Source organism: Pecten maximus, chromosome 6, assembly GCF_902652985.1.
Source record: "Pecten maximus chromosome 6, xPecMax1.1, whole genome shotgun sequence".
In the NCBI taxonomy this organism is placed as follows: domain Eukaryota; kingdom Metazoa; phylum Mollusca; class Bivalvia; order Pectinida; family Pectinidae; genus Pecten; species Pecten maximus.
Window position 1 is genome coordinate 37,983,963 of NC_047020.1, and position 22,529 is coordinate 38,006,491.

Below are 22,529 nucleotides of genomic sequence, written 5' to 3' on the forward strand. Positions count from 1 at the left end.
AATTCTGTGTTAAGGCATTTTATGTTCAAGTTACAATAAAGTGAATGTTAAACTAAAGGCTTCGCTCTGGCCTCTTCAATCTATAGGTCATAAGTGTGTTTTCAAGTTATTGATTCCAATGCCTACATTTACATTTCAAACATTGGATACGTCCTGGGTACCAATAATCAGGATAATGGCATGACACGACGGGAGAGAGAGAGAAATCTGTTATGAGAATACAATCTTTGTCATTGTCATTGTTACTTATCTATAGATGTTTAATCTGAATCCCTCGAGCTCTACACTTTCTGCGCATACGACACCATCCATGCAGTTGGTTCCACAGGGGGTAGGCGCGGACCTACACCACACAAAAATAATTATCATAAAAAAATCAAGCAAATACACTAGTGGATCCAGTGGGGAGTTGGTAATTTCAGATGTCGTAGCATTTCTGCCATTCGTCCTTCATCCCGACTTTTATAATCTCCTGTTTACATAGATATAGATATACATGTAAATATACAGTGTATAAGCGGGATGCTCTCGAGTTCCTTTGTATTTTTCCCCAGTTTTAATTGTAAATGAATTATTATTAAAGTCATTTTCAAAAATATTGTCTATCATCGTCAATATTATTGTAGTTATTTCATCTGTAAAATTTTGATGACTTTTACTCAAGCTATCTATCTAGTATCTTTTAAACCTTGGCTTGAGTTTAAATTTTAAGGTAACATTTAAAATAAAATTATTAAGAATAATTAAATTTTTAGTTGTTGTTGTTATTATAAACTTTAGAAAAGCATCTGATTGTTATAAAACGATTTTGATTCCCCCCCTCTTGCTCGGCCTACCGTGCCTGCTGGGTGTGTGTAAAGGGGGGTAACTCTTACGAAAATCTGTCATATGATTGTCAGTTGTGCAATCAAAGATTGTTTCCTCTTGCTGCTGTTGTAGAAAAGTTGCATCACTGAAAAATGACATACGTATAAATACCAACAGCTACTCAGGAAAGAGTGTCATAAACTTATCATACATGGACGTCTTTACAACCGGGTGCGTTGGCGAATTCTGTGAATTTTCATTAGCTAGACTCTACAGGAAGTACAAAGTGTATGTTGTGCTGGCGATGTAAACAAACCTAGGCCGCCATGTGTGAAGCATCAGAATTATTGGATTTCAGAACATTTTCACTATATTTGATTGATAAATCCACCTCGTTTTGGTCATATATTCTGTATAACTTGAAAATCGTCAAAGAAAAACTAAAAATTTCTAAAATGCATCAACCTGACAATCTACATAACTCTATTACGTTACACTAACAAAGCACAGGGACATATACAGGTATTTCTGACTATTTTGAATATAAGACTACACATGCCCCTGTGAAGAAAGTGAAGTTGCTACACAGCTTTAATAGATCGACATGAGCTGATCACAGGCGCATGTCTATAGACTTTTATTAAAAAATAGTCAGAAATACCGATATATAAAGTCTTTGTAGGTATTTCTGGCTAATATGTTTGATATAAGACTAGATATGCCCCTGTGAGCTTATTGTCTAGACATAATTCATGGGGTAGATGTAGAGACCCAAAAATGTAGTGCACTTTTTACACAAACTCGTGCATTAATTAATATAATAGCTTATTCAGAATGTACTTGAGTCTTCGCTTGTATTATAATGGTGAACACATTTACTTTGTAGGACTAGCAAATAAAACAATAACAATATGGATGAGGAAGAAGGACTTGATGAGATGATCTCCCAGAGAAGTCAACGACCTTCCTATGCTCGTATGATATCTTGGGAGTTCAATAATGATGATGAAACAAAACTTGTGTCCGTGCAAAGACGACGCAGAAGGAGGTCAAAACAACAATCAGGGGAGACAACTGAACAATTGGGTGATGATGACAGTGAAGTTTGTGATAAAAATAACCTTGACATGTCAAACCTGTCCATGAGTTTCAGCGATTCAGATGAAGAATTCTTTTCAGCGGAAGAATTGTTGGTTTCTGATTCAGAATCTCTTACTGAGGATAGCAGCATGTCTGTGAGTTGTGATGGGCAACAGGAAGTGTCTTGTGTCGGTACTCCTGGGGCTGAATGTGGAAGTGATGAAGACTCATCAGTATTTATAGATGAAAACTCCAGTTTAAATAACAGTTCTTCAAATATAAGACCTAGGCTTAGTAAAAAGCAGAAGAAAAAACGTCGAAAAGATATTTGCATGATGTATGAAAATCAAATCCGACCTTTCATGGAGGGAGAGTTTGATGATATTGTACATATGCTTTCTAATCGTCCTTCTGTTGATCAAACTTTAGACATAGCCAAAGATGTTCCTTCACTGGTTCAACTGTGTATCAAATCATCATATAAAATTAGATTAAAATCCATGCCAGAACTACCCAACAAAATTAAACGGCTTTTCTATCCAGATGAAGATTTCTCTTTACAAAAAATGCAGTTGTCCTGGTTACATTCCACACTGGCACGTTTTGAACCGATGGAGAAATTTACAAAAAATTGTATGACCAGTGTCGATAAACCGGAGTTGTTACACTTGGTGAGAAATGTTAAGAACCAGATGTACAGTGTGAACCATACAGGCAGTGATGGTAAGGATAGTCATGTGTTGGCCACACTGCCTTTTACCATTATCGACCAGGCTAAGTCGTTGGAACATAGGAAAGCCATCACAACTTGGGCAGGTAGGTACATAGTATATACTTTACTTTGTTTAAGTATACATGGGACACTGGGTACGTGCTGAAATTTCTAATGTTCTCCTACAATTTTTTGAAGCAAATTGTTGAAATATGCATGTTAACGTTGCATTAAATCCATTGATCAGTTTGTGTTTGTACTCCGACGCATTACCTCTAAAGTATCATTCACAGTTTGACATAAGCCCTAGGGTATCAGTACCTACTAACTGACCATAAAGTATTAGTAGACTGGGTTTTCTTAATGTTAAATCAGTGACTTGAATATGATTATTAAAAAAAAATTGCGATTAGATTAAAGTTTTTGCTGGTACACTCTTTTAACTCATTTAAATGCTTGAGTCTTAAAATTGTCTTATCCAATATGCAACTTCAGGGGACGGGTGGTCTCCCCTTGAAACTCTTAAAGAGTTTTCAAAAAGGGAGATAATTAAAGACACTTTCGCTTACAAACCTAGTTGTCCTCATATGACCCCGCCTAGACATCGTCCGCATATATAACCCTGGCTGTTGGTGTCCCCCTAGACATTGTCCCCATATATAACCCTGGCTGTTGGTGTCCCCCTAGACATTGTCCCCATATATAACCCTGGCTGTTGGTGTCCCACTAGACAACTGTCCTCATATATAACCCTGGCTGTTGGTGTCCCCCTAGACATTGTCCTCATATATAACCCTGGCTGTTGGTATCCCCCTGGACATCTGTCCTCATATATAACCTTGGCTGTTGGTATCCCCCTAGACATCATCCTCATATATAACCCTGGCTGTTGGTGTCCCCCTAGACATTGTCCTCATATATAACCCTGGCTGTTGGTGTCCCCCTACACATCGTCCTTATATATAACCCTGGCTGTTGGTGTCCCCCTAGACATCTGTCCTCATATATAACCCTGGCTGTTGGTGTCCCCCTAGACATCATCCTCATATATAACCCTGGCTGTTGGTGTCCCCCTAGACATCGTCCTCATATATAAATATGTAAAGATGAGTCCCTTGGTATCATTGTCAACAGTGGTTGCTGCCACTTTGGAGCTGATGTTGCCACCATTTTTATCTGCGGATGCCTATAGACACCAGTCAGAGAGTGAAGATGACCGCATTGTTAGGGCGACCAGGAGTGTGATATCCAGACTGAAGTCTGCCATGAAGAGCAGGTAGGTCATGGGATACATATAATTGTTATAGCTATGTGACACATATTGCTAAAAGTCATGTGACACATATTGCTAAAAGTCATGTGACACATTTTGTGAAAGCCATGCATGTGACACATATTGTTGAAGTCGTGTGACACATCGTTAAAGTCGTGTGACACATTGTTAAAGTCGTGTGATGCATTGTTAAAGTCATGTGATGCATTGTTAAAGTCATGTGACACATTTTTAAAGTCACGTTGCTTTGTCAAAATCATATGACACAAGTTGTTGAAGTCATGTGTCACTTAATAATCAATATAATATTTCTCTCTTAAGATATTTTAATTTTATACTCCTAGTTGAAAATAAATATGATTTGTTTTGTTAGGTTTCCGACGGTGGTGTCTTACTGTTTTGATGATGCCGTGCCGTATGCTCTGTGGGCCAGAGGTGACATCAGTCAGGCTACAGAATACTTCCTGTCACTTTCACAGAGTACAACTAAAGGTGAGACTCCACACTTCACAGGGTACAACTAAAGGTGACACTCCAACACTTCACAGGGTATAACTAAAGGTGACACTCCCACACTTCACAGAGTACAACTAAAGGTGACACTCCCACACTTCACAGGGTACAACTAAAGGTGACACTCTCACACTTCACAGGGTACAACTAAAGGTGACACTCCCACACTTCACAGGGTACAACTAAAGGTGAGTCTCCCACACTTCACAGTGTACAACTAAAGGTGACACTCCCACACTTCACAGAGTACAACTAAAGGTGACACTCCCACACTTCACAGGGTACAACTAAAGGTGACACTCCCACACTTCACAGGGTACAACTAAAGGTGACACTCCCACACTTCACAGAGTACAACTAAAGGTGACACTCCCACACTTCACAGGGTACAACTAAAGGTGACACTCCCACACTTCACAGGGTACAACTAAAGGTGACACTCCCACACTTCACAGAGTACAACTAAAGGTGACACTCCCACACTTCACAGGGTACAACTAAAGGTGACACTCCCACACTTCACAGGGTACAACTAAAGGTGACACTCCCACACTTCACAGGGTACAACTAAAGGTGAGTCTCCCACACTTCACAGTGTACAACTAAAGGTGACACTCCCACACTTCACAGAGTACAACTAAAGGTGACACTCCCACACTTCACAGGGTACAACTAAAGGTGCGCTCCCACACTTCACAGGGTACAACTAAAGGTGAGTCTCACACACTTCACAGGGTACAACTAAAGGTGACACTCCCACACTTCACAGAGTACAACTGAAGGTGACACTCCCACACTTCACAGGGTACAACTAAAGGTGACACTCCCACACTTCACAGGGTACAACTAAAGGTGAGTCTCCCACACTTCACAGTGTACAACTAAAGGTGACACTCCCACACTTTACAGAGTACAACTAAAGGTGACACTCCCACACTTCACAGGGTACAACTAAAGGTGACACTCCCACACTTCACAGGGTACAACTAAAGGTGACATTGAAAATCAGCGACATTTTTTTGATTTTGATAATTTTGATTATTAGCTCACCTGGTCCGAAGGACCAAGGTGAGCTTATGCCATACCGTTGCGTCCGTCGTCCGTCCGTCTGTCGTCTGTCGTCCGTCGTCCGTCCGTCCGTCAACAATTGACTTCTTCTTCATAACCACTGATCAGAATTTGACGAAATTTTGTCAGAAGCATCCATATGGTGTGTGGACTCAAAATTGTACAAATGGTGGGGCTGACCCCCCAGGGGTCTGAGGGGCGGGGCCAAAAGGGGTCAATTTGGCTATATTAATATAAACGACTTCTTCTCTGAAACCAAGCAAAGGATATCGCTCCTATTTGCCTGGTAGCATCACTATGGGGTGAGGATTCAAAATTGTACAAATGGTTGGGCTGACCCCCTGGGGGCCTGAAGGCGGGGCCTGAAGGCGGGGCCAAAATGGGTCAATATACCTATATTTATATTAACGACTTCTTCAATGAAACCAAGCAATGGATATCACTCATATTTTCCTGGTAGCATCACTATGGGGTGGGAATTCAAAATTGTACAAATGATGGGGCTGACCCCCTGGGGGCCTGAGGGGCGGGGCCAAATGTGGTCAATTGGGCTATATTGATATAAACGACTTCTTCTCTGAAACTGAGCAATGTATATTGCTTATATTTGCCTGGTACCATCACTATTGAGTGGGGATTCAAAATTGTACAAATGACTGGGCTGACCCTCCAGGGGCCTGAGGGGCAGGGCCAAATGTGGTCAATTGGGCTATACTGATATAAACGACTTCTTCTCTGAAACCGAGTAATGGGTATTGCTCATATTTGCCTGGTAGCATCACTATGGGGTGGGGATTCAAAATTGTACAAATGGTGAAGCTGACCCCACGAGGGCCTGAGGTGCGGGGCCAAGAGGGGTCAATTTGGCTAAATTGATATGAACAACTTCTCCTCTGAAGTCAAGCAATAGATATTGCTCATATTTGACTGTGAGCATCCCTTTGAGGCCGGGATTCCAAATTGTACAAATGGTGGGGCCGACCTACCTGGGGCCTGAGGGGCGGGGCCAAAAGGGGTCAATTTGGCTAAATTGATATAAACAACTTCTTCTCTGAAACTAAGCTATGGATATCGCTCATATTTGCCTGGTACAACCCCCGCGGTAGGGATTCAAAACTGTATATTAAATGACAGAGCTGACCCCCGGGGAGCTAAGAGGCGGGGCCAAAAGGGGTCATTTTGGCAGAATTGATATAAACAACTTCTTCTCTGAAACTAAGCAATGGATATCACTCACATTTGTATGGTAGCATGGTCATGGGGTGGGGATTCAAAATTGTACAAATTTTGGGGTTGACCCCCCCAGGGGACTTAGAGGTGGGGCCAAAAAGGGTCAATTTGGCTAAATTGATATGAATAACTTCTTCTATGAAACAGCTCATATTTGACTGGTAGCATCCTTTTGGGTAGGGATTCAAATTTTATGACGGAAGGAACTGACCCTGGGGTGCAGAGGGCGGGGTCAAAAGGGGTCAATTGGTTTAAACAACTTCTTTTCTGAAACTAAGCAATGGATATCGCTCACATTTGTGTGGTAGCATCCGGGGTTGCGCCAAAAGTCAATTTCATTTCATGGATTAATGCATTTTTTGGCATAAAAACCTCACGTACCCATATAAAATGCCTATGATATATTGACATAGCAATACCAGTGACAAATATACTTAATCATCATTCTTGTTTTATATCTCATGAAATCCAGGTGAGCGATACAGGCCCTCTGGGCCTCTTGTATATATATAGTATGAGGTATATGGTAGTGAGGTTTACCATTAAATCAGAACTGTATATGGTAGGAAGGTTAACCATTAAATCAGAACTGTATATGGTAGTGAGGTTTACCATTAAATCAGAACTGTATGTGGTGGTGAGGTTTACCATTAAATCAGAACTGTATGTGGTAGTGAGATTTACCATTAGATCAGAACTGTATATGGTAGTGATGTTCACCATTAGATCAGAACTGTATGTGGTAGTGAGGTTTACCCTTAGATCAGAACTGTATATGGTAGTGATGTTCACCATTAAATCAGAACTGTATGTGGTAGTGAGGTTTACCATTAGATCAGAACTGTATATGGTAGTGATGTTCACCATTAAATCAAAACTGTATATGGTAGTGAGGTTTACCATTAAATCAAAACTGTATATGGTAGTGATGTTCACCATTAAATCAGAACTGTATATGGTAGTGAGGTTTACCATTAAATCAGAACTGTATATGATAGTGGGGTTTACCATTAAATCAGAACTGTATATGGTAGTGATGTTCACCATTAAATCAGAACTGTATGTGGTAGTGAGGTTTACCATTAAATGACAAATGTTTATGGTAGTGATGTCTACCGTTAAATCAGAACTGTATATGGTAGTGATGTTTACCATTAAATCAGAACTGTATATGGTAGTGAGGTTTACCATGAAATCAGAACTGTATATGGTGGTGATGTTTACCATTAAATCAGAACTGTATATGGCAGTGATGTTTACCTTTAAATCAGAACTGTATGTGGTAGTGAGGTTTACCATTAGATCAGAACTGTATATGGTAGTGATGTTCACCATTAAATCAAAACTGTATATGGTAGTGAGGTTTACCATTAAATCAGAACTGTATATGGTAGTGATGTTCACCATTAAATCAGAACTGTATATGGTAGTGAGGTTTACCATTAAATCAGAACTGTATATGATAGTGAGGTTTACCATTAAATCAGAACTGTATATGGTAGTGATGTTCACCATTAAATCAGAACTGTATGTGGTAGTGAGGTTTACCATTAAATGGCAAATGTTTATGGTAGTGATGTCTACCATTAAATCAGAACTGTATATGGTAGTGAGGTTTACCATTAAATCAGAACTGTATATGGTAGTGAGGTTTACCATTAAATTAGAAATGTTTATGGTAGTGATGTCTACCGTTAAATCAGAACTGTATATGGTAGTGATGTTTACCATTAAATCAGAACTGTATATGGTAGTGAGGTTTACCATGAAATCAGAACTGTATATGGTAGTGATGTTTACCATTAAATCAGAACTGTATATGGCAGTGATGTTTACCTTTAAATCAGAACTGTATGTGGTAGTGAGGTTTACCATTAAATTAGAACTGTATATGGTAGTGATGTCTACCGTTAAATCAGAACTGTATATGGTAGTGAGGTTTACCGTTAAATCAGAACTGTATATGGTAGTGATGTTTACCATTATATCAGAACTGTATGTGGTGGTGAGGTTTACCATTAAATCAGAACTGTATGTGGTGGTGAGGTTTACCATTATATCAGAACTGTATATGGTAGTGAGGTTTACCATTAAATCAGAACTGTATATGCTAGTTAGGTTTACCGTTAAATCAGAACTATAATTTATATAATCGAAGGTTTCCATAATAAATCTACGGTTAATATTTCAATTATTATAGGTTGCAAGATTCATAAAATTATATATACAAAGATCAGTATAGGAAATGGTATGACGCAATTTCCTGTGTATTTATTTCGTGGTTTGTATTCTACAGAAATCCTAAAAGGTTTATACCTCAATGAAGTTGGCCGTATGCATGCTCTGATTGGTGCCGTGGAGACAGCAGCTAAATTCTACAGATTATCGTGTGATGCTCTTCTAAAGGACGGAAAGAACAGCCACCATACAGATGACGTCACCACAAATATGCTGATGTTGATCGCTAATCTGTATGACCAGGGGTAAGTTGTACATCACAATGAGATATATTTGGGGAGATATTACTGGTAAATTTTATAGACTCCAATATATGCAGCACCCATCCATGAAGCTTTTCAAACGCTGTCTCTCTGAAATTTGGTAATAATAAGGTTGTCTGCAAAATGATACTCACTGCCATATATAGAAATCAATACACTTTCTTTTGACTTCTGGATTACTTACACTCAAAGAATTATCACCTAAGAATAAGTTTCTTTTGTGAAAGAAATGCTATCAGTTTAATGAAATTTCTTAAATGACTCATGATACGTTTGCATTTTGAGGATTTCATTATCAACATTTATATCAAAATTGATAGACTATCAAGATGTATTATGAAAAAATGTTATCAGACAAAAATATTCTATGTTATAATATTTATGTCACATTTCTTTGTTTTGTAAGGATATTGACACCTAACAAAGGGAAGCAGTCGACACAAGCTTGGAATGTTGTACGGACCAATAAATACAGCCATAAGGTTGAAGGTCTGGAGCGACACATCATGGACGTTTATCTTTGTACACATTGTGGATCAGTTCAGGGTAAATTTTTTCCACCATTTTCTATCGTAGTGCAAAACTGGAGACTTTTTTCCCATTTTACCTTTTAAAACTTATTACAGTTATATATACTTCATTTTGAATGCAATCGCCTTGGAAATGCATTATATAGCACTTTACATTTCCGATTAAATCCTGACATTAGAGAGTTGTTATTGTCTGTAATGCTATGTTGATAACGGGTCCTGTTAACGCTGTATGGGCGCCACAGTGGCCGAGTAGTTAAAGTGTCCTGACACTTTATCACTAGCCCTCCACCTATGGGTTGCGAGTTCGAAACCTATGTGGGGCAGTTGCCAGGTACTGACTGTAGGCCGGTGGTTTTTCTCTGGGTACTCCGGCTTTCCTCCATCTCCAAAACCTGGTGCGTCCTTAAATGACCCTGGCTGTTAATAGGACGTTAAACAAAATAATTCAAAATTAAAACTGTATGAAAAGCTGCGCTTGAAATATGGTATATGTATCAGTTGATTGGATACTACAATTAAAATTGTTTGATACTTTCAGGAAGAGAATGGTTGGAGCAGGCCATGTCCATGTTGGTTGACCTTTCAACCTCTGACCCTCAACTGGTATACTACCTCAGTATGGTTCACGCCCTGTTAGGGGAGGAAAAGCTGGCACACACAGTCTACTGGGAATTTGTGAAAAGGTATTTAAACATAAGTGGTCATATCAACGGGTACTGATACCTTAGAGGTCAAGTCAAAGGGTACTGATACCTTAGAGGTCAAGTCAAAGGGTACTGATACCTTAGAGGTCAAGTCAAAGGGTACTGATACCTTAGAGGTCAAGTCAAAGGGTACTGATACCTTAGAGGTCAAGTCAAAGGGTACTGATACCTTAGAGGTCATGTCAAAGGGTACTGATACCTTAGAGGTCACGTCAAAGGGTATTCATACTTTAGTGACTGTGGCAGAGGGTACATTATTGGAATCTTTATAGCTGGTCATGTCTAGGGGCTGGGATAGTAGTATTTTACATGTTTGTATTCATCATAGCTGCTTAAACATTGACTAATAGAGCAATGACTGTTTGGCTTATTATAATTTATTAGCTCACCTGGACCAAAGGTCCGGTGAGCTTATGTCATGGCGCAGCGTCCGTCGTCCGTCCGTCGTCCGTCTGTCCGTCCGTCCGTCCGTCCGTCCGTCGTCCGTCAACATTTACTTCAAATCGCTACTAGTCAAGAAGTTCTTATTGGATTTTGACCAAATTTGGCCAGAAACATCCTTGGCAGAAGGGGAACAGATTTTGCATAAATGGTGACTCTGACCTCCGAGGGGCCAAAGGGGCGGGGCCCAATAGGGGAAATAGAGGTAATTCTTTTAAATCGTTACTAGTCATAAAGTTATGAATGGATTTGAACCCAACTTGGTCAGAGACATCCTTGGGGGAAGGGGAACAGATTTTGCATAAATGGTGGCTCTGACCCCTGAGGGGCCAAAGGGACGGGGCCCCAATAGGGGAAATAGAGGTAATTCCTTTAAATCGCTACTAGTCATAAAGTTATGAATGGATTTGAACCCAACTTGGTCAGAAACATCCTTTGGGGAAGGGAAACAGATTTTGCATAAATGGTGACTCTGACCCCCGAGGGGCCAAAGGGGCGGGGCCCAATAGGGGAAATAGATGTAATTCCTTTAAATCGCTACTTGTCATAAAGTTATTAATGGACTTGAACCCAATTTGGTCAGAGACATCCTTGGGGGAATGGAAACAGATTTTGCATAAATGGTGACTCTAACCCTAAAGGGGCCAAAGGGGCGGGGCCCAATAGGGGAAATAGAGTTAATTCATTTAAATCGCTACTAGTTATAAAGTTATGAATGGATTTTAATCCAATTTGGTCAGAAACATCCTTGGGGGAAGGGGAACAGATTTTGCATAAATGGTGGCTCTGACCCCTGAGGGGCCAAAGGGACGGGGCCCCAATAGGGGAAATAGAGGTAATTCCTTTAAATCGCTACTAGTCATAAAGTTATGAATGGATTTGAACCCAACTTGGTCAGAAACATCCTTTGGGGAAGGGAAACAGATTTTGCATAAATGGTGACTCTGACCCCCGAGGGGCCAAAGGGGCGGGGCCCAATAGGGGAAATAGATGTAATTCCTTTAAATCGCTACTTGTCATAAAGTTATTAATGGACTTGAACCCAATTTGGTCAGAGACATCCTTGGGGGAATGGAAACAGATTTTGCATAAATGGTGACTCTAACCCTAAAGGGGCCAAAGGGGCGGGGCCCAATAGGGGAAATAGAGTTAATTCATTTAATTGCTACTAGTTATAAAGTTATGAATGGATTTTAATCCAATTTGGTCAGAAACATCCTTGGGGGAAGGGGAACAGATTTTGCATAAATGGTGGCTCTGACCCCAAAGGGGCCAAAGGGGCGTGGCCCAATAGGGGAAATAGAGGTAATTCCTTTAAATCGCTACTAGTCATAAAGTTATGAATGGATTTGAACCCAATTTGGTCAGAAACATCCTTGGCAGAAGGGGAACAGATTTTGCATAAATGGTGACTCTGACCCCCGAGGGGCCAAAGGGGCGGGGCCCAATAGGGGAAATAGATGTAATTCCTTTAAATCGCTACTTGTCATAAAGTTATGAATGGACTTGAACCCAATTTGGTCAGAGACATCCTTGGGGGAATGGAAACAGATTTTGCATAAATGGTGACTCTAACCCTAAAGGGGCCAAAGGGGCGGGGCCCAATAGGGGAAATAGAGTTAATTCATTTAAATCGCTACTAGTTATAAAGTTATGAATGGATTTTAATCCAATTTGGTCAGAAACATCCTTGGGGGAAGGGGAACAGATTTTGCATAAATGGTGGCTCTGACCCCAAAGGGGCCAAAGGGGCGGGGCCCAATAGGGGAAATAGAGGTAATTCCTTTAAATCGCTACTAGTCATAAAGTTATGAATGGATTTGAACCCAATTTGGTCAGAAACATCCTTGGCAGAAGGGGAACAGATTTTGCATAAATGGTGACTCTGACCCCCGAAGGGCCAAAGGGGCGGGGCCCAAAAGGGGAAATAGATGTAATTCCTTTAAATCTCTACTAGTCATTAAGTTATGAATGGATTTTAACCCAATTTGGTCAGAGACATCCTTGGGGGAAGGGGAACAGATTTTGCATAAATGGTGACTCTGACCCCAAAGGGGCCAAAAGGGCGGGGCCCAATAGGGGAAATAGAGGTAATTCCTTTAAATCGCTACTTGTCATAAAGTTATGAATGGATTTGAACCCAATTTGGTCAGAAACATCCTTGGGGGAAGGGGAACAGATTTTGCATAAATGGTGGCTCTGACCTCAAAGGGACCAAAGGGGCGGGGCCCAATAGGGGAAATAGAGCTAATTCCTTTAAATCGCTACTAGTCATAAAGTTATGAAAGGATTTGAACCCAATTTGGTCAGAAACATCCTTGGGGGAAAGGGGAACACATTTTGCATAAATGGTGACTCTGACCCCCCGAGGGGCCAAAAGGGTGGGGCCCAATAGGGGAAATAGATGTAATTCCTTTAAAGTGCTACTAGTTATAAAGTGATGAATGCATGCATGTTCTAAAAACAATTCTTGAGGTCTTTCAGACCTTTAGAGAGTCTGGACTTCATTAATCTTTTAAGCAGTTCGGATTCCCACACTATAACCATATATAGCATTGTTAGAGATTTACAAATAAAACAAATTCAATATGAACATTATTTTGACATTTGGTCCAATTCAACCAGGTGAGCGATACAGGCCCCATGGGCCTCTTGTTACATCATGGTATGGTGCATGAGTGGGCTTCCGTCATCTGTCAACTATTGTCCGTCAATTGTCAACCATCCGCCTGTCAACTTCTTCTTGAAAACAATTAAGCAACTGAAAACAGATATTTGGCAAAGAGGCATATACATGCAGAAGTGCATGCTGATATTTCCTCATTTAAATGACTTTGACCTATTTTCAAGGTCACAGGGGCCAAATATGTTCAAAGCTTCAATGGTATTCTTTTCAAGTTCCAGAAGACTCGTATGTATAGTATTTTGCCAGCAGGTAAAGAGGATGGAGTGCTATATAGATTCAGCATACAAATGAGCTTGGCCTTATGATTAAGGTCAACATTGTGAAATATACAATGGTATGACCATGTGCACAATGTATACTACCAGGGCTTTTTCTGGGTTTTTTTGGGGGGCCGTTAATGGGCCCCATTCCCAATTGGAATTATTTTATATTTAAGCCAAATTCCCAAAATTTGCAGTTTACTCCTGAAAAACTCTTTCCCAATTCACCAATTTTCTTCCCAAAATAAAACCAATAGGCCCTATCCCAAACCAGTGAGAAAAAGCCCTGACTACATCGGATCAAAACATGCTTCATATCAAACATGCTTCATATCACACTTCACATTGCTACATGTAATGGGTTTTCTCATTGTTATGTATGATTTAACAAAAGCACAAACAGAGGCAAGTTTTGACATTTCAATACCATAAACTGACTTGTGCAATTAATGCTTCTTTGCAAAATCCTACATTATGATTCACTATTGCATTAGTGAATCATACCACCTCTGTTAGAAATATTGTGTACGACTTCTTAAAACATCACTTAAATACTACAGTCAGCATGAAAATTGGAAATAGTAATTTCGCAATATTGCCTTACTGGTCTTGTGAGCAATTCAGGCCCTCTAGGCCTCTTGTTAAAGTAAGATAGAAGATATGTATGCAACTGAAAGAGACATTTTAATTCCTCTATTTGGTGGTTTCTATAGAAATATGAAATGTTTTGATGATATGCTGTTTGTAATACTGACAACTTGAGTTAGAACATGCAGTTATCTCCCCTTGTTCAGACATTTCGTATCAGTACCTGGTATAAAGGAGAATCTTGGCTTTACCTCAATTGTCTATATTTCAGGTTGGAGGGAGACTTCACGGAGTCCCCTGGTAGAGATATGGTGTCCCTCAGTGGAAAAGGGGCCAAATATAATCCATGGAAACCTTTGGTTACCATGGTGAAAGAAATTGGCAATGATGTCCATTTCTTGCCTGTGTTATGGAGAGTTCAGCTTCAGCATTTGGAAATTTCTACTGGGTAAGTCTCCATTCCTGTATTGGCTTGCTTCTCTAACAACGGACATCGTTGTTGTCAGCTTTCAAATTTTATTATGAGTTATGTTTTATTGATTTTCAACCAATTTTGAGTCATCTATGGTTAATTATTACTTTTCAGAGTCTGAATGAATAATTATTGGGGGAAATGCTGTTTTTTTAAAAACATTTTTGATGTCAAATCTAATGTTAAAGTTTTGATACAAGTGTTGATAGGCATTTACATTAATTTAGTAAACTCCTTGATAATCATACCAGATAAAGTTCTAATATTTGGTTTGAGGATTGTTGTGGGGGTTTACCTGAGAGTCCAACATGTTTCATAATAATGATAATTTCAATGCAAAACCTTAATTCATACTATGTCTGATTTACCATTGAATATTGCAAATACTTTTAAGAATCGTTTTTATTAAACCTGGACATAATTTTTCACATGAATTATTCATGTGAAAAATTATGTCCAGGTTTAATTTATGAAGGATGACTGCTGAAATCTGGGATAAATTGAACCCCGATTCGGGAAATGTACCAAATCGGGATATAGAGGAAATTTTAATGATTTTCCAGGCATTTCCCATGTAATCTGGGATGGTTGACATCTATGTGGATATTGTAGACCCTATGTCCTTTGTTTGTAAGGGGGCTGCGATTGCTCAGTCGGTTAGAACACTGGTCACGTAGCCTCAGATGAAAACCATCTCAAAACAAAAACCTAGCAAACAAACAAAACAACAAGCTTGTTTGTTTTAATGTGTTAGTCATGTCCAGAGATCTTCCTTTCTGTTTATGTTATCGTGATATGCCATTGTGTTTTCTTAAATGAAATTCCTGATCAGAACCAATATATTTTTGATAAAAAAAACCTTTGATATTTACAGGGTAGGCTTTGAGAGTGACATTTGTACCAAAACGCTTGACCTCCACTTTGATAGTAATGGGTATTTGACTGGAAACATGCAGATGTTGTTGCCTCCTATCCGAAGGATCTGCCTCAACCCCTACACAGGGTAAGTACAATTGTAAGGGTCCCACTCCACCCCTACACAGGGTAAGTAAGGGTCACACTCCACCCCTACACAGGGTTCTTTTGAGGGAGAATCTCAACAGAAATGACATGTAATATTGTTGTCAGGTTAAACTATAGTCTCATTTGAATATTTATGATTTTATTTGTTTAACTCTCACTTTCTTTTTAATTTTATATTGTTTTTATCTCCCTTTGTGACTTTCGTAGAGCCTTGCAGTTTGACCAACACAATAGTCCAACCAAAGTTTTGACGACTTGGAATAGTAATAGTTCTGTTAAATCCATCGCAGCAGGTATGTACATCACCTCAGAAATAAATTCGCATTTCAGAGTTAATAAGAGACAGTTTTGAGTTAAATTCTCTTAAAAGCGATTTTTGGAGAACTGAAATAACCTATATGCAGATTGTCTCCATCAAATATCAGACCATTCCAGGTTGTTTGACAGTGTTTGTCTCCATCAAATATCAGTCGATTCTAGGTTGTTTGACAGTGTTTGTCTCCATCAAATATCAGTCAATTCTAGGTTGTTTGACAGTCTTTGTGTCTCCATCAAATATCAGTCATTTCTAGGTTGTTTGACAGGGTTTGTGTCTCCATCAGATATCAGTCAATTCTAGGTTGTTTGACAGTGTTTGTCTCCATCAAATATCAGACCATTCTAGGTTGTTTGACAGTGTTTGTGTCTCCCATCAAATATCAGTTAATTCTAGATTCTTTGGCAGTGTTTGTGTCTCCATCAGATATCAGTCAATTCTAGGTTGTTTGACAGGGTTTGTGTCTCCATCAAATATCAGACCATTCAAGGTTGTTTGGCAGTGTTTGTGTCTCCCTCAAATATCAGTCAATTCTAGATTCTTTGGCAGTGTTTGTGTCTCCATCAAATATCAGTCAATTCTAGATTGTTTGGCAGTGTTTGTGTCTCCATCAAATATCAGTCAATTCTAGATTGTTTGACAGTATTTGTGTCTCCATCAAATATCAGACCATTCTAGATTCTTTGGCAGTGTTTGTGTCTCCATCAAATATCAGTAAATTCTAGATTCTTTGGCAGTGTTTGTGTCTCCATCAAATATCAGTTAATTCTAGATTCTTTGGCAGTGTTTGTGTCTCCATCAAATATCAGTTAATTCTAGGTTGTTTGACAGTGTTTGTGTCTCCATCAAATATCAGTCAATTCTAGGTTGTTTGACAGTGTTTGTGTCTCCCATCAAATATCAGTTAATTCTAGATTCTTTGGCAGTGTTTGTGTCTCCATCAAATATCAGTCAATTCTAGATTCTTTGGCAGTGTTTGTGTCTCCATCAGATATCAGTCAATTCTAGATTGTTTGACAGTATTTGTGTCTCCATCAAATATCAGTCAATTCTAGATTCTTTGACAGTGTTTGTGTCTCCATCAAATATCAGACCATTCTAGATTCTTTGGCAGTGTTTGTGTCTCCATCAAATATCAGTCAATTCTAGGTTGTTTGACAGTGTTTGTGTCTCCATCAAATATCAGTCAATTCTAGATTCTTTGGCAGTGTTTGTGTCTCCATCAAATATCAGTCAATTCTAGGTTGTTTGACAGTGTTTGTGTCTCCATCAAATATCAGTCAATTCTAGATTCTTTGGCAGTATTTGTGTCTCCCTCAAATATCAGTCAATTCTAGATTCTTTGGCAGTGTTTGTGTCTCCATCAAATATCAATCAATTCTAGATTCTTTGGCAGAGTTTGTGTCTCCATCAAATATCAGACCATTCTAGATTCTTTGGCAGTGTTTGTGTCTCCATCAAATATCAGTCAATTCTAGGTTGTTTGACAGTGTTTGTGTCTCCATCAAATATCAGTCAATTCTAGATTGTTTGACAGTGTTTGAACACCCAGTGTACTGGTGTAAAGTTTTTCCTCACTATTAGGTTAGACATATTTCATTTCCATTTAGCTCCTCAGCTTAAGTATAGATTTTAAATGTCAACATCAGTGTTTAATGTTGGAGTAGATCACAATAACATGAAAATAATCATAAGTTATTGATTTAACATGTGATAACGCATTTTGCTGGATAAAAACATGTCACTCATCATCATACAGGTATATTTAAGAGTTAGAAACGTTCAGGCTCTGCTGTTTATATAATGGATGACATTAGCTACAATGGAAAATTTATTTTAAATCTAAATTTGCTGTTAAAATACTCTTACACACAGGTACATTTGTGATACCGACAATGTTGGAGATGTACAACAAAGATGGCATCAAAGTGCACTTCATGCTGGGACGAAAAGCAAGGAATATGACTAATATAGATTTAAATTTCCTTGATATGGCAACTCTGATCTGGACCGGTCCTAATGGAGAGAAAGCTCGATTGAACATCTACAAGTTGTTTAGGGAGCATTGCATCAAGGTATGCCTTCGCCTAATCTTAAAAAACACTGTCAAAACCGGTATTCTTAAAGTTGTAAAAACAATATATTTTTCGACCCCCACTTAGTTGAGGGGGGTGGTTGAGAATATAGTAATCCCATTGTCTGTACATTTGTGAGATAATTCAATTATGAAATTCAAGTTTAAACCAACAACTCTAACTTTTAAATAAGCAACAAAGATCTTACAATGCTGGGTTACGATTCCTGTGAAATTTCCTGTTTCCTGGGTCATTATGATTAGCATTTCAGATTTTTAGCCCACCATCATCAGATGGTGGGCTATTCAAATCGCCCTGCGTCCGTGGTCCGTCGTCCGTCCGTCCGTCCCTCCGTCCGTCCGTCCCTCCGTCCGTCCGTCCGTCCGTCCGTAAACAATTCTTGTTATCGCTATTTCTGAGAAAGTGCTGATGGGATCTTTCTCAAATTTCATATGTAGGTTCCCCTTGGTGCCTAGTTGTGCATATTGCATTTTGGGACCAATCGGAAAACAACATGGCCGACAGGCAGCCATCTTGGATTTTGTCAATTGAAGTTTGTTATCTCTATTTCTGAGAAAGTATTGAAGGGATCTTTCTCAAATTTCATATGTAGGTTCCCCTTGGTCCCTAGTTATGCATATTGCATTTTGGGACCGATCAGAAAACAACATGGCCGATAGGCAGCCATCTTGGATTTTGACAATTGAAGTTTGTTATCTCTATTTCTGAGAAAGTTTTGAAGGGATCTTTCTCAAATTTCATATGTAGGTTCCTCTTGGTGCCTAGATATGCATATTGCATTTTGGGACCGATCAGAAAACAACATGGCCGACAGGCAGCCATCTTGGATTTTGACAATTGGAGTTTGTTATCGCTATTTCTGAGGAAGTACTGAAGGGATCTTTCTCAAATTTCATATGTAGGTTCCCTTTGGTGCCTAGTTATGCATATTTCATTTTGGGACCAATCGGAAAACAACATGGCCGACAGGCAGCCATCTTGGATTTTGACAATTGGAGTTTGTTAACGCTATTTCTGAGGAAGCACTGAAGGGATCTTTCTCAAATTTCATATGTAGGTTCCCTTTGGTGCCTAGTTATGCATATTGCATTTTGGGACCAATCGGAAAACAAAATGGCCGACAGGCAGCCATCTTGGATTTTGACAATTGAAGTTTGTTATCCCTATTTCTGTGAAAGTACTGAAGGGATCTTTCTGAAATTTCATATACAGGTTCCTCTTTGTGCCTAGTTATGCATATTGCATTTTGAGACTAATCAGAAAACAACATGGCTGACAGGCAGCCATCTTGGATTCTGACAATTAAAGTTTGTTATCGCTATTTCTGTGAAAGTAATGAAGGGATCTTTCTGAAATTTCATATGCAGGTTCCCCTCAGTGCCTAGTTATGCATATTGCATTTTGAGACCAATCGGAAAACAACATTGCTGACAGGCAGCCATCTTGGATTTTGACAATTAAAATTTGTTATCGCTATTTCTCAGAAAGTAATGAAGGGATCTTTCTGAAATTTCATATGCAGGTTCCCCCTCAGTGCCTAGTTATGCATATTGCATTTTGAGACCAATCAGAAAACAACATGGCTGACAGGCAGCCATCTTGGATTTTGACAATTGAAGTTTGTTATCGCTATTTCTCAGAAAGTAATGAAGGGATCTTTCTAAAATTTCATATGCATGTTCCCATCGGTGCCTAGTTATGCATATTGCATTTTGAGACTAATCAGAAAACAACATGGCCGACAGGCAGCCATTTCGGATTTTGACAATTGAAGTTTGTTATCGCTATTTCTGTGAAAGTACTGAAGGGATCTTTTTCAAATTTCATATGTAGGTTCCCCTCAGTGCCTAGTTTTGCATATTGGGACCAATACGAAAACAACATGGCCGCCAGACAGCCATTATAGCTAAATCTTAAATTCTGTATATAGGTTCCCCTTGTTTGAAAAGTACTAGAGGGCTGTTTCTGAATTTACACAGATAAGTAAGACTTAGAGGAAGGGAAAAGTAGGGAAAAGATCAATCTGACACGGAACCTATAAAGATCATTCAATGGTGGGCGCCAAGATCCCTCTGGGATCTCTTGTTCAGGCAGATATTTGACAACATGTAGGCATAGTATGCTACTACAGTGACATGTATTGGATGCCATTGTAGTGACTTGACCAAGTAGGCTGGATGATTAGGGAAGATGAAGTTTTCCTGACTGAGGCCAATTCTTCTTATTAGATGATTTCTCTCTTGCTATTAAAATCAGTTGTAAGTCATCCGGAATGGAGTTACTTCCCCTTTGACCGTAAATTATTTAATCATAGATCCTCACAGGCTTTGTTTTAGCTCATCTGCCTATTGGTGTGGCATCTTTCACTTGTTATAAGGTTTTCTTTCAAATTTGACAACAACTTCTTCTCAATACCCGAGAGGTTCAGAGACTTGATATTTGGGTCATAGCATGCTTGGGCGAAGGGCAACTAAGTTGGGCATGGAACCAAGTTTAGCATGCTTGTGTGAATGGTTACCAATGTAAGTTAGGCATGCTGGGGTGAAGGGCTACCAAGTTTAGCATGCTGTAGTGAATGGTTACCAATGTAAGTTAGGCATGCTGGGGTGAAGGGCTACCAAGTTAGGCATGCTGGGGTGAAAGGTTACCAAGTTTGGCATGCTGGGGTGAAGGGCTACCAAGTTTAGCATGCTGGGGTGAATGGTTACCAATGTAAGTTAGGCATGCTGGGGTGAAGGGCTACCAAGTTAGGCATGCTGGGGTGAAGGGCTACCAAGTTTAGCATGCTGGGATGAATGGTTACCAATGTAAGTTAGGCATGCTGGGGTGAAGGGCTACCAAGTTAGGCATGCTGGGATGAAAGACTATCAAGTTTAGCATGCTGGGATGAAGAGCTACAAAGTTAAGCATGCTGGGGTGAACGGTTACCAAGTTTAGCATGCTGGGATGAAGAGCTACAAAGTTTAGCATGCTGGGGTGAACGGTTACCAAGTTTAGCATGCTGGGATGAAGAGCTACAAAGTTAAGCATGCTGGAGTGAAGAGCTACCAAGTTTAGCATATTGGGTGAAAGGTTACCAAGTTAAGCATGCTTGAGTGAAAGGTTACCAAGTTAAGCATGCTTGGGTGAAAGGTTACCAAGTTAAGCATGCTGGGGTGAAAAGTTACCAAGTTAAGCATGCTGGGGTGAAAGGTTACCAAGTTTAGCATGCTGAGGTGAAAGGTTACCAAGTTAAGCATGCTTGGGTGAAAGGTTACCAAGTTTAGCATGCTGAGGTGAAGGGTTACCAAGTTAAGCATGCTGGGGTGAAGAGCTACAAAGTTTAACATGGTTGCGTGAAAGGTTACCAAGTTTGGCATGCTGGGATGAAGGGCTACCAAGTTTAGCATGCTGGGGTGAATGGTTACCAATGTAAGTTAGGCATGCTGGGGTGAATGGCTACCAAGTTTCCTCAATGAAATCACATACCTTTCTACAGGCAATAAGCTTCAGTATAACATATATAACAGTAGAAAATCATTGGGATGCTGATTTGGATGTTAGTTGTTAAAAACTCTGATTTTGATATTTCAGGATATCGAGAAAAAATTGAAACTTAATCAAGCACCAAAGTCAGCAAAAGATTTTACAAAAGAGGATGGGAAAAAGTTTCTCAGTTTATGTGTAGAGAGGCAGCGTGTGGTTGATTATGATGTAAGTATTTCTAGGACATCTGACCCAAAGAGGAGGATGACATATAACTCCCATGGAATTTGTTACTCATTATATGTTATATGACATTTGATCATATTATATTATTAATTGTACCATTTTTTGGGTCTGCCTAAAGTTTAAAACAGTTGAATGAATGATCATATTATATTATTAATTGTACCATTTTTTGGATCTGCCTAAAGTTTAAAATAGTTGAATGAAGAGGGAAGGAAGTGACATGGTATGAGGAGGAGGGAAGGAAGGTGACATGGTATGAGGAGGGATGGAAGGTGACCGGGTATGAAGAGGAGGGAGGGAAGGTGACAGGGTATAGAGAGGAGGGAGGGAAGGTGACAGGGTATAGAGAGGAGGGAGGGAAGGTGACAGGGTATAGAGAGGAAGGAGGGAAGGTGACAGGGTATGAGGAGGAGGGAGGGAAGGTGACAGGTTATGAAGAGGAGGGAGGGAAGGTGACAGGGTATGAGGAGGAAGGAGGGAAGGTGACAGGTATGAGGAGAGGAGAAGGTACGGGT

At 39.6% G+C, this 22,529-nt stretch overlaps 1 protein-coding gene across 1 annotated transcript in view; it reads left to right on the forward strand.

Moving 5' to 3' along the window:
- Positions 1-902: 902 nt before the first annotated feature.
- LOC117330177 overlaps positions 903-22,529 on the forward strand; it is a 23,308-nt gene continuing 1,681 nt past the window's right edge. Inside the window, exons 1-12 of the mRNA XM_033888400.1 lie at positions 903-1,038; positions 1,694-2,703; positions 3,734-3,875; positions 4,246-4,364; positions 8,980-9,166; positions 9,591-9,730; positions 10,256-10,400; positions 14,668-14,844; positions 15,743-15,871; positions 16,099-16,184; positions 18,083-18,282; positions 21,877-21,996. Coding sequence (XP_033744291.1) covers positions 1,719-2,703; positions 3,734-3,875; positions 4,246-4,364; positions 8,980-9,166; positions 9,591-9,730; positions 10,256-10,400; positions 14,668-14,844; positions 15,743-15,871; positions 16,099-16,184; positions 18,083-18,282; positions 21,877-21,996 — 2,430 coding nt within the window. The 5' untranslated portion in view covers positions 903-1,038; positions 1,694-1,718. The remainder of the gene's footprint in view (positions 1,039-1,693; positions 2,704-3,733; positions 3,876-4,245; positions 4,365-8,979; positions 9,167-9,590; positions 9,731-10,255; positions 10,401-14,667; positions 14,845-15,742; positions 15,872-16,098; positions 16,185-18,082; positions 18,283-21,876; positions 21,997-22,529) is intronic.